This window comes from Nuphar pumila, chromosome 14 (genome assembly GCF_984573655.1).
Source record: "Nuphar pumila chromosome 14, dmNupPumi1.hap1.1, whole genome shotgun sequence".
In the NCBI taxonomy this organism is placed as follows: domain Eukaryota; kingdom Viridiplantae; phylum Streptophyta; class Magnoliopsida; order Nymphaeales; family Nymphaeaceae; genus Nuphar; species Nuphar pumila.
In genome coordinates, this window is record NC_143262.1 from 4,370,817 (window position 1) to 4,384,694 (window position 13,878).

Consider the following 13,878-nt stretch of genomic DNA (forward strand, 5'->3'; position numbering starts at 1 on the left):
GGGCCCCCTTTTTCGCTTTTATATGACCCATATGGGTCAACAAAAAAGGGCCTATTTAGGCTTACGCCTAGTCAGTCCCAGCCTAGGCGCTAAATTAGGGCCCCACCGCCCAAGCTTAGTCGCCCAGGCGGTGGGGCTTTGCCTAGGTTCCACTTTTAACAACTAAGTTCCATATTCACAATTAGTATATTACATGATATAAAGATGCATTCAGTGAATATAATAATTCGTGTCACAAAAATTTGGGTTACATATTGTGTTTGAACATGTACAACTTGCATCTCAAATATACTCCACATAATTGGAAGACCTGTAAACATATGGGCTACTTATATCTGTAGCAGTAATTTATGTCTCTTCTACAGCAATCTTATCATACACAAGTGCTGGGGGATTCATAATTGAAATGTCATGTAAATTAGGTTTAACATCCAATGGAAGAACACTTTTATTATCACAGATTGATTGTTGAACTTTCATCCTGAATTGTCATCAGACCTTGTATGAACATGATTTTTATATGGCTAGCCAAGATCCTTTGTTTAGCTTTATTGCTTTACCTAGCAAAAGTTTCCTGCTTCTTACTTCCACTTGAAATCAATCTCCTTCCCAACTAAATACAATAACTTGAATGGCAAAGTTTCGTGCTGTGTATTGCTAACATAAGAGGACTATTAGGAATAAAATGCAGAAAAGGATAACTGCTATTAACCGTGAGCTTCCTCCTTCAAATGAGCAGTTTCTTTTGGATTTTGAGCAACTTCAAGCACAATTTCCTGTAAGTGTCAATGCATATTTATATTTTTTTGTCAATCACATATCACATATATTGAAGTTCTGTGGAAATTCTTGGCATATATGCAGATATGCTTGAGCTTAGTGCCGGATGACAATGGGTGCTTTTGTATGACAGGACAAGGAGCAACTACGTGCAGCTACAGAATCTGTACTTGTTACCTTGGTTGTGCACTGCAGCAGCCATGCTCCTCATGCAGAATTTCTTCTTTTCTCAGTGAGGAGTTTGTGCTCTATAGATTACATAAACTGGGTCACATTCCTGCCTGCGCTTCTCTCTTTTATTTCAACAACAGAAGTCCCAGTTGGGCAAGGGACTCAATCTATTACTAGTGTGCCATCTACTGTATCAGGAGCGTCTTGCATCACAAGTTCTTCAATCACTATGCCCAACTCTTCTAATTTTCAGACTTCGAATCCAGCATCACCTTTACCCCCAGTTCATGCTATTGGATCTCCTGGTCAGGGTTCAGTTGATCCATTAGCTTCCATAGGCCATTCACCAGTCAAATCTTCTGAAATGTCTTGCAATAGCCAACAGATAACTCTGAAGTCCAGTACATCCGTCAGAGGTATTGACACAAACTGGTTACGCCAGCTGTCTTGCAAAATCATTTTGGAAGGTCTCGAATTTAATCAGAAACCTGTTACTTATGCGGATATTTTTTCACACATGATGAATTGGTTGGTTAGTTGGGATCAAAGACAACATGTAGTAGCAGATGAATTTGATGGGACCAATGCATTTAAATCTGAGAGAGATACAACTGAGTGGATCCATAGCTGCTTGGATGTAATATGGCTCTTGGTTGAGGAAGGCAAATGTCGTGTCCCATTCTATGAGTTACTCAGGAGCGGCTTGCAATTCTTAGATAACATTCCTGATGATGAGGCATTATTTACGATGATTTTGGAGATTCACAGGAGGCGCGATATGGTAGCTATGCACATGCAAATGCTGGATCAGCACTTGCACTGCCCAACTTTTGCAACAAACAGGCTTTTATCTCAGTCTTATCCAATTATATCAGGGGAGTCATTGATTAATTTGAGGTCAGCACCTTTAACATATCCAAGTGTTTTAGGAGAACCACTGCATGGAGAGGTAAGGGCATAATCATGTTCTTATTGCATATTTTCTTTAAGATGCACTGTATTTTAGCTTGATACTGCTGATGGTTGAATTCAGGGGGTGCCTTTACTGCTAAATAATTGGTCGTTTTGTCTTCTTGGTCTAGTTTTTCATTGTGTTGTCTAATGAATACTGATAAATTATTAGAAAGAATGTAAAGTAAGAGTTTAGGCTGAAGGATTTAGTTAATAGTACTTCGCTATAGGAATTTATTTTCTATCTTTGTGAGAGCTACAATGTTACCATGAGCGAAGCAATATGATGTGTCAAATCTTACAGGCATGAAAAAAAGATTAACTTGTAAATGTTGTGTGGCACAAAGCGACAGCCTGTCTCAACGTGCAGGCCCATTAAACATGTGTCATGTTTTGGGCCGAAGAACTGCAACATGAATGACACCTGGCACATGTTGACATATATATATATATATATATATATATATATATATATATATATATATATATATATATATATATATATGCCAGTGATGTCATAGAACATTAATGTGGCATGGTAGTTATTTCAAGTCTTGCCACTTCATGATTCTCATTGATTTTAGTGTTAAAGCAGTATGTCTTCTTCATGTGGGATATCCTGGATTTTGTCAGATAGACACCCATGTTAAATTTATTATTAATAAAAATTCCTTTGTTGTAGGATCTTGCAACAATGATTCAGAAAGAAAGCGTGGATTGGGAAAGAGCTCTTCGTTGCCTAAGACATGCTCTGCGTGCTACTCCATCTCCAGATTGGTGGAGACGTGTGCTTGTTGTTGCTCCTTGTTATAGGCCACAGGCTCAACAACAAGTAGCAGTTTCTGGTGTTGCTTTTTCTACTGAAATGATTTGTGAGGCTGTCATTGGCAGAATAATGGAGCTGTTGAAATGTTCAAATTCAGGCAAGTGTCTTTTCCTGCATTGAGTGGCTGATATACATGTGTATGTGTTTGTGCGTGTGCATGCGGGCAGGTGGGCATTTACGTGTGCTTGATCCTCCTACCTGTCATACTAGGATATTTAACAGTTATTGATCCACAACCCAGCACCACACACCTGTAATCAATGGTACCAATGTGTGTGGGTCTGTGGGGGTTGGAGGTTGGGCAGCAAGTTGAGCTCCTCAGAAGAGCTCGAACTTGTTCTTTTGATAAATGAGACAAGATTGAGCCTGAGCTCGGGCTTATTTAGGGTCTTAATTATTGTTTTTTTTCCATGAAGGACGGGAAACCACCCTCATAATCAAAGACATAGTCGTGCTGGCTAAGCCTGCCGTACTTACGATCTCTGTCCCAATGGTTATATTTGCAAAATGAAATGTGTGCATATATGAACAGAAGCGAACTATTTTTGTACTGGCTACCTTGTAGTTCTTACAAGTGAGAGAGGTGATGATTTGAAATCTTATCCTGTCACTATTTTACAAGTTTAATTTTTTTTCTTTAATAGAAGTGGTTAGAGCTTAGCTGACCTGAGGTCAAGCCTGCTACGAGCTGTACCAAGTGAACTTGAAGATTGCAGACTTGGGTGGCTTGTATACAAACGTGTGGTGCAAGGGTAGGCTGGGGAAGGAGGGGAAGGGGGAGAGTAGTGGGAGCAATCTGATGGTTTTGGGGGAGGGTGTCATGCTAGCGTGCCATTTATTTTTATTGGGCAGTGAAAATTGGTGCAAGTTAAGCTGAACTTCATTGCTTCTTTTGACGTCTGTTTCATTTGCTTTACATCTTCTTATTGCAGAATTCATTTGGTAGTTCTAATTTGGGTCTTTAGAAATAGATAGACTGCTGGTAAGAATGGCTCACTTTGCAGTTTTTTATTTATTTATTTTTTTACAATGTCAACTTCCTCGATTTTGTGAATAAGGTTGTCTTTTGAGTTTTATCATTTGTGGCAACTAGGGATGCGGTGTTTTTGGTGTGATGATCCAAAATTCCAAATTAGTCCATTGTGGTCCACTGTCTTAGTTGTCTATATTTGGTGGTATATTTTGAAATGGATGGTCCAAACTCCAAAGTAGTCCATTTCCACCATTTTCAGTGTTTCATTTTTTATGCTGTGCCTGGTGTAAGTCATCCTTTAAGAGTCTTTCAATTTTAATAGGATGATATGCGATGAACTATGTCATGAATTCTTCACATTTTGTTGATATTTTTTTTGAGTTGGTCTGCATCTTTTATTACAAAAGTCATTTGGCAGTTTGAATTTGGCCTTTGCAGAAGCAAATTGCTGGCAGGAGTGGCTTATTTTTTCAGATATTTTGTTCTTTTTTATGAAGAATGGGCATATTGATTTCCTGGATTTTGTCGACAAGCTTGTACTTCGTGTTACGAAAGGTGATCAACAATTTACTCGTAGTAACCATGTTGCATGGCTGCTGACTCAGATGATCCGCTTAGAGGTTGTGACAAATGCTTTGAATCAAGACCCCAAAAAGGTTAGTCTTTATCAGCGTCTTGCAGTTCCTTAGAATTGTTACAGTTGGTTGTTATAGGGAATTACCAAATGTAATGCAATAATTTTGCTGGTTAGATGGAGACAATTAGAAAGATTATATCATTTCAATGGGAAGAGAGAAATTCTGATCAGAACATGGTTAATCCTTGGAGCATCCTTCTCGACTTTGTATGTAGCATCCAGTCATTGCGGATACGGTCATCCAACCCTTCAATCAGGGATTATTTGAACCCTGAACAGATTCAAAAGGGAAAGCAAATAGAAGAATGGTGGAGGCCATTTGCAAAAGGTATTTTTATTAGTATGCTATCCAAATATCTCATGGTTTGATGACAATGTAGTCTATTATCTCTTGAGTAGACCTTTTATAGCTGCTTGATTAAGTATTGCTTAACAGCTAAGCAGAGCTTTGCACATGCATCTAATAAATGAAATCAGACTTGAGGCTCATAGGTGCCTCAGGTAAGATACTATGTGTATTTGACACAGTAGGGAAAGCAACTAGTGCTGAAGCATTTTTTTTCTGCAAGTTGCTGGTTCAGTCTTACGGTCCTTGACTCTGTTGATTGAGCTGGTGTGATACAAACACTTGTTTAGTTCTTCATAGCTTGTCATTCATGAAAGGAGAATAACTTAATCTCAGTACTTTTTTTGTTAATGAAATAAAATTATTTGGTTCATTTATGAAATTCATTTAGAAGACAGATCCAGTTCTTGAAATGCATTATCATTTTGAAACTTCCATTATGCACCATCATCTGTTGTGAAATTCTATTTTTAGTTATGAGTGCATTTTCTGGTCTTTGTTCTATTCATTCTTGTTGCAAGCTTTTTATTACATCAAACAAGTGTGTTCAAACTTCTGACAATGTCATTGCATGTTTCTCCTATAGTGTTGTTTATAGGTGCCTAACTTGTCTCTTGCTTGGATTTTCATTCTTAAGGGGAGCGCATGCTAGATTATGTGAATTTAGATGATAGATCACTCGGGATGTTTTGGGTACTTTCACATACAATGGTCCAATCTGCCTGCGACACCTTGATGAATTGGCTGAATTCTGCTGGTGTTAGTGAGTTATTGCAGCCAGTATCCATTCAACCTAATGAGAGGATGATGGTGATGCGTGACTCATGCCCTTTGCCAATGACATTCTTATCTGGCCTTTCAATCCATCTGTTACTGATTTTGTCTTCAAAGATCGAAGATGTCTTATTTCAAGGGCAGGTATCTGACATGTTGGTGAATATGTTTAGTTTTTAAATACTTTATGTTCAATGTTTTAGGAGCAAATTGGGTTCCTATCCAAGCTATATTCTTGGGCTTCATGATTCTCTGTTGTATAGAAATTCAGGAAAAATGCATGCATCTTGCAATTTGGACCCTGTGAGCAAAAAATGTGATGTGCTGCTGTTTGTCATTTTGATTTTTCTTTCTTTATTCAAATTTATGCTTGCAATTTTATTCTATGTCACAGGGATTCGGCTAGCAGGGTGTCGCACCCGCGTTGACGCGACTCGGTGCGGGTGCGGCCAACCCGACCCTGGGTGCGTTGACCGCACCCAGGGTCATTTTTGTCCATTTTTTGGATTTGTTTTTAAAATTTTTTTTCCCTATGAAATGGGCTGCGGAATTTAAAAAAAAATTCTTTGGGGGGGGGGGGGGGCGCTGCCCCCCTATACCCCCCCCCCCGGACCCCCGCCCGCTGACCGCGCAACGGGACCCGCGCCGGAGGGAGCCCCCGGACCCCCCTTCCTGCCAGGGCAAAAACAACAACAACAACAACAACAACTACGCCTTCATCCCAAAACAATTGGGGTCAGCGATATGAACCAAAAAAGAAATTCATTTTGGGTCTTCCACATGAATCCTTTTCCTCCAATCATTTCTATCCAACGCCATGTCCTCGGTGAGGTTCAAAGCATTCATATCCTTTCCTATCATCTCCATCCAAGTCTTCCTAGGCCTACCCCGACCTCTTTTAACTAATATATTTTCCCATTTCTCCAACCTTCTAACTGGAGCATCATTAGGCCTTCGCCGAATATGTCCAAACCACCGTAAACGATTCTCTCGCATCTTATTTTCAATGGGTGCAACACCTACCTTCTTACGTATCTCTTCGTTCCGAATCTTATCTTTTATTGTATTTCCACACATCCATCTAAGCATCCGCATCTCAGCTACACTCATTTTTTGAATATGATGTCTCTTGGCAGCCCAACATTCTGTACCATATAGTAAAGCGGGTCTAATAGTCGTCCTATAAAACTTTCCCTTCAACCGCAATGGCATTCTACGATCGCACAACACTCCAGTTGCACTTTTCCATTTCATCCACCCAACCTTTATCCTATGATTTACATCTCCATCAATTTCTCCATACTTTTGAATGATGGATCCCAAATATTTGAAATAATCATTCACCGGTATTTCTTGCTCACCAAGCTTCACTACACTCTCATCACTACTTCGTTGCTTACTAAACCGACATTCCATATATTCAGTCTTACTCTTACTCAACTTAAAACCTCTAGCTTCCAATGTCTGTCTCCATAATTCTAACTTAGCATTAACCCCATCTCTAGACTCATCAATCAAAACAATATCATCAGCAAACAACATACACCACGGTACATTTTCTTGAATTGATCTCATAAGCTCATCCATCACTATCGCAAATAGGAAAGGGCTTAAAGCAGATCCTTGATGTAACCCAACCGTTATCGGAAAATTGGTTGTCACCCCTCCACAAGAGCGGACATTGGTTACTACTCCTTCATACATATCTTTAATTATACTAATGTACTTGAGAGAAACACCTTTCTTCATCATTGTCCACCAGAGAACGTCCTTAGGTACTCTATCGTATGCCTTCTCTAAATCAATAAAAACCATATGCAAATCTTTGTTCCTCTCTCTATATCTTTCAATAAGTTGTCTAAGAAGATGTATAGCTTCCATAGTTGATCTTCCAGGCATAAAACCAAATTGATTCTCCGATATCATGACAACCTTCCTCAACCTAGACTCAATCACCCTCTCCCAAAGTTTCATGCATTAATGGACACCAGTGGCAAAAACAATGACCATAAAATACACCCTTGAAGTTTAAAAATGACTTGGCAGTTCCATGCATTAATGGACACCAATAGCTATTTTTGCAATTTTGTGTAAAAATAAGTTACACTTATTAGCTGTGCATTCAAAATGCACAATTATTAATATGTTTTCCTAATAAAAATTACTAAAATGTCCATAATTGTGACAATTAATACACCTAATCACCATATCAATTTTTAAATTTGTTAGGGGCATAAAATTGTGGTGAACGTACTAACATGCATAAATGTCATGGACCTTAAGAGCTACCAGCCTACCATACATTCATACATATACACTATATATATATATATTACATTTTCCCCTGCCACACCCCCACACTCGGGTTTTTTGGAAGTGCCGAATCCCCGCACCCGCACCCGCACCCATGTGACATAGATTTTATTATATCCTACTGCTTTAGTCGGATGGATGGAATTGAAATAAAGAAAAGCTATGTGACTATGTCACAGGGACACACCCCTCAAGGGGCGAATCACACGTTGGTACGATACGACACGGATCCAGATACGGGATTCAGTGCGACATGCAAAGGACACGGGCAACACCGTGTTTGACACGTTGACATAATGCATCTGTTAGAAAGTGACTTGGAATACATTGGGTTCAATAATGAACCCATACTTATGCACGTGGAGTGCAAATATACCCATTAAAGGGAAACAACATAAGCACATAATGTGCTAACACATAAAACCCATAAAAAGGGAAAAATATGACATAAAGTCATAAGTTGCATATCATTGAAGAATAATGGAGAAGGGGTAAAAACCCCATTACAATGGAGCATAAGCTCCCTCAAGAAGTAAGAAATACAAAGGGGAGAGCCCCTATTTATAACAACAAAAAGGAGCCTTGGAGGGGCTCCACTCATAGCCCAACGTCTATTTGAGTGGGCCCCCCAAGGTACCTTTTGGTACTTGAGAAAAAAGAAATAAAAATAAAAGAAAAAGAAAAAGAAAATAAATTACAATCACATTCATAAAGTGAATGTGCGTAAAACAGAGGAAAAGACTAAAATACCCCTACGGCTAAACAAAAGGAAAATATATATTTTATATATATAAATAGGAGGATACATATACATATATACCATATATGTATATGTATCATCTTTTATATATATAAAATATGTCTAATTACAACAATTGATGGGTACATTTTAACACCCCCCCTCAAGCTTTGCAAGGAAACGAAAAGATTGAAAAAAAGGGCAAAACTCCACGAGGCTTCGGCGACTCCAAGAGGGTTCGGCAAGGATGCAATGAAACTTGAAATAGCCTTCCTCCAATTGTCTTCAAATGATGAACCCATTTCCCGAACCATCCAAGGTACTTTCCTTTGTCCTATCTCCAAGATCCTGAGAAAAGAAAACAACAAAGAACAAGTAAACAATATCTTTGCACTTTACTAAAAAAGGAACATTCCTAACAAGGTGCAAAATTTATGCATAATATGATAGTTACTTTAGTATGAAACGAAAAATTTAGAAAACCAAAGTTTCTAAATCATACATTATGTTAAAACAAAATGAGCGGAAGCAAATTATGCAAAAATTGCAAGAATGCATAATGCATTCATAAGGTCCACCACTGGACAAATATAACCCCATAATGGGGAATAACAAAATGATCCACTAAGGGATACCACAAGAAGCCTACGAAGAGGCATAACAGACATATGCTTTATTGAATGAGAGCCCCAAAAAGGCCATAAAGAGCATATGCATATACGAATCATAATATGAATTGATACTCAAAGAAGTAAAACATGCTTCAAACATGTAGTGAAGTTCCAAAAAAGAGAAACGAAGTCTCCAAGCATACTTTAGGCAAAATAAACCCAAGAGTTCACAAGGTTTTTAAAAACATTTATGAAAGTCACACTTAATAAAAAAAACATTTTACATATAAGGGTGGCAAAAACCATAAGCACTTAATATATAGATTAAATGCTAAGAAATCAATCAAAAAGATGATTTACTTGAAAAACACAAGTCATGAATGAAATTTTGCCAATTTCAACAATAGTTTATCCATTACAAACATCTTCCTCATTAGTCCTCCAAAACCCATAAATCAAGTGTATAAGCTACTAGATCAAGAATATAAAGCCATTAAAGGCCAAGGACACACACAAAGGTGTGTAAAAGAACCTCTTGTCTACATATAATAATACTTGAAATAAGTGCATTTACGACAAGAACAAGAGAATACATGCCAACATGGACTAAAAAGTATCTCTTGTCTACGTAAAAAATACACTTAAAACCAAGTATGTTCGGCTACTAGAACAAGAGTAATAAGCCAACCATGGGCTAAAACATAATACATCTCTTGTCTACATATGATAGCACTTGAAATGAATGAAATAAGCCAACCATGGGCATACATCTTAAGCGACTAGAACAAGGACACAAACGCCAACATACGCCAACATACGCTAAAAATCATACACCATGGTGTGAATCAACATGCCTTGTCTACATATAAAAACACTCAAGACAAGTGTGTTCAGCTACTAGACCAAGAGAGCAAAAGCCAACAAAGGGCTAAAAACACACGAAGGTGTAATAAAATTCTTGTCTACATATGATGACACTTAGATAATGGGCATAAAAGGAAAAGACTTTTGAGGCAATAAACTTGTAATGAAAATAAACCTCGAATAAAACAATACTCCTTTTAAAATGAATTCTCATAACAATAACATGCATGTAAAAAATATCTTCAACAAGATACTATAATCGATAAAATAAAATTCTTGAGAACAAATGTGTGAACATACACACACCAAGAACACTTAGAATACTTGTGCAAAATCACAAGAACACATGTGCACAACGAGCACAACATACGGAATCACAAATGTGCAAATGCGCTCATAAGATTCATAAACAAATAAAAGGTTGGGCTATAATCCCAAAACATCTTGATTTTAAATGTACCTTAAAACATTTAAGGTTTCAAATACCATATGTCCATCACATTTACTTAGAAGCATCCATAATATCAATGGCACAAGAACAAACTAGTGACACACTCATATATCAAATCATTCTAGAGTCCCAAGGTGCCCATAACTCACCTCAACCACCATCTATAATATGGTAAGTGGACAATCTAAAAAGACATAACAACGAGTGTCACACTCATAATTAGAGATCATATACCAAATCATTCTAGAGTCCCAAGGTGCCCATAACTCACCTCAACCACCATCTATAATATGACAATTTGGACGATCTAAAATGATATAACACGAGGTGCCCATAACTCACCTCAACAAACATCTCTAATAAAACAATAATAAGGCCAAAACAATGATGCATTAAATAACATGTGATGGACAAACATAAATGCCACAAAAGGGCAATAAACACATAAGGAATCATTTTCCAAATAAAATTTTTTTACAAAGAGGACCGATTAACAAATTAAATCAAAGGTCCAATATAATCCATCAAAACAATTTTGCATAACCACGAATTATGCTTAATCTTCAAAAGAAGTCTTGTACACCAAAAAAGGCTTACTATGCAACATAACATGAAATATTAAGCAACATCATGTGTATGAACCGATTTGGAACAAACAAGCCTTAACTATGAAAGACATAAGGTGCAATTAAACGGTGAAGTTGGTGAAGTTCAAAAATAACAAACTTAGGCCAATATAGGCATTCATAAAGATGGTGAATTTTGAAAAACTTATGAAATCTACTATTTCAACTTAAAAATGATAAACAATCATGAAATCTTCATAAAAGTGTATATACTCACAAGAAGATTATAAGGACCGAAAGGCTCCTTAAGGAGAGTTTGAACAAACAAACATATACAACTCCCAAAGAAGGAGAAAACTCCATTAAAGTGGAAGAAATCCCAACAAAATAGATTCATTAACAAAACCTTATGATAAATAAGATTGTACTATGGCTTAAATAAAAAGTAAACATTTATTGAGGAAAAATTTAACACTCTTAAGTTTTATCGAAAAACATGACTTAATAGATTATTACCTACTCCTAATGAAATAAGTACACAATAAACATTAGTGAAGACCATAACTTTTGTAATGAAATATGCGGAAAAGCAAAAGAGTGCATTAAGCACTTACAACATTCACAAATGAACAAACAAAAGGGCAAACACCAAAACCCACAAGAGACAATCACAACATAAAAATATAAATGTCTCTTATTGAAAAGAGAGAGAACTCTCTAAATGTTGAAAACATCCTTAAGAGTGTAAAGATGGAAAGAAAATCACCATATTCCATAAGACCATTTTAAAACTTAATTCAACCGGTATTAAAAAAAACTTTTTTAATTAAATGTTGCTCATATAAAACGGACACATAATATGAAATTTTTCATATATGCCAAACATTTTTCAAAAAACTATATTTCACAAGCATTTTAATCTTAACATACCTTTCTTTAAAGACTAAACATTCATATAAAGGTATTTTCATAAACAAGGTTAGGTTTAAAATGTAAATTCAAAGTTCCAACGGTCATAAATTTTTACCGACCCATTAAAGCAAGTTTTGAGCAATCATATATCTAATTTTTCGCCAAACAAGTTATCATTTAAAGTTTTTCAAAGAAAAACATACGAAAACGATTCAATGGAGTAGCAAGAAACTCAAAAAAGACATAATGACAAAAATCACACATAAAGAAAAGAACATATTCCATTCTTCATACAATACTCAAAGAAATAGAATGCATACCGAATAACTATAAGAAAGACAATAGAGAGAAATGAATACTTCACCATTTTTCTTTAACAAATTCTTGAATACTACGCTTCCCGATGCACCAAAGAGCAACTCGATCTCAACCTTGCTATGATACCATGTTAGAAAGTGACTTGGAATACATTGGGTTCAATAATGAACCCATACTTATGCACGTGGAGTGCAAATATACCCATTAAAGGGAAACAACATAAGCACATAATGTGCTAACACATAAAACCCATAAAAAGGGAAAAATATGACATAAAGTCATAAGTTGCATATCATTGAAGAATAATGGAGAAGGGGTAAAAACCCCATTACAATGGAGCATAAGCTCCCTCAAGAAGTAAGAAATACAAAGGGGAGAGCCCCTATTTATAACAACAAAAAGGAGCCTTGGAGTGGCTCCACTCATAGACGTTGGAGCCCCTCCAACGTTGGAAGGGGCCCAACGTCTATTTGAGTGGGCCCCCCAAGGTACCTTTTGGTACTTGAGAAAAAAGAAATAAAAATAAAAGAAAAATAAAAATAAAATAAATTACAATCACATTCATAAAGTGAATGTGCGTAAAACAGAGGAAAAGACTAAAATACCCCTACGGCTAAACAAAAGGAAAATATATATTTTATATATATAAATAGGAGGATACATATACATATATACCATATATGTATATGTATCATCTTTTATATATATAAAATATGTCTAATTACAACAATTGATGGGTACATTTTAACAACATCACACATATCCGGCACACAGACACGCTGTCCGGCACACTCAATATGGTGTCTGGCATGAATGACACGGCATTTGACACATTCAATATGGTACATGCATGACACGGTGCCTGGCACAATAAAACATATACTTATAAATATATATTTTTAAAAATTTTAATGGTTAATATATATTATATAATTATATAAATATATAAATATATAATATATGTACGACCTTGTCCCTGAATCCTAATTTTTGAAAATTGCCGTATCGTACCAAGCTAATCCCCATCGTATCCTGTACCCGCATCCACATCCACATCCACGTGACATAGAAGAAAAGGAAACTTTGGAGAGAAATCAGTTATTATGGTTTTTCATTAAGTTCATAAAGTGAGACTAGATAAAAATTCCATTTAATTTTGTAGGCTAAAACTTACAAAAGGTTAAACTCTACTTTTTTGTATCGTCATCAAACTGTACACTGATTATAGCTCATGATAAACCTCTCATGCATCAATTTATTTCTCTAGTTAAACGTTTTAAAGAAACATCACTGTTATCTCCTTTGCGTCTTTTTAATTTTCTTTATTTTGTGGCTTTGTTTCATGAATGTTTATAGCTAATCAACTAATGACTTCTTTCTCAACTTTTTTAGGTCATTCCTAGCATTTCGTTGGTTGAAACATATACGAGGATTTTGCTGATTGCGCCTCACTCATTATTTCGTCTACATTTTAATGTAAGTTCCTATGCCAAAAGTTGCTTTCTTGGTTAAGTTCATTGCATGATTCTTTTGTTTGAAAGCAGTTAGTTTCAAGTTTGGTAGAAGGAACATATTCTGTGCTGTGCAAATCCAATAAAAATTAAAGGTTCATAATTCAGTAACCTTTCCAAAAAAGAGTATTTATG

The 13,878-nt window shown here is 36.3% G+C and overlaps 1 protein-coding gene across 3 annotated transcripts in view; it reads left to right on the top strand.

Annotated features, from left to right (window-relative positions):
* Positions 1-13,878, top strand: part of LOC149816132 (mediator of RNA polymerase II transcription subunit) — a 45,608-nt gene that overhangs the window by 16,179 nt on the left and 15,551 nt on the right. For 2 of the 3 annotated variants that reach the window (XM_089986565.1, XM_089986566.1), the window contains exons 3-9: positions 679-778; positions 914-1,900; positions 2,585-2,825; positions 4,140-4,357; positions 4,453-4,666; positions 5,322-5,602; positions 13,625-13,708. In XM_089986565.1, coding sequence (XP_089842691.1) covers positions 679-778; positions 914-1,900; positions 2,585-2,825; positions 4,140-4,357; positions 4,453-4,666; positions 5,322-5,602; positions 13,625-13,708 — 2,125 coding nt within the window. Of the gene's footprint in view, positions 1-678; positions 779-913; positions 1,901-2,584; positions 2,826-4,139; positions 4,358-4,452; positions 4,667-5,321; positions 5,603-13,624; positions 13,709-13,878 lie in introns of those variants that run through there. The other variant, XM_089986567.1, reaches the window with a different exon arrangement.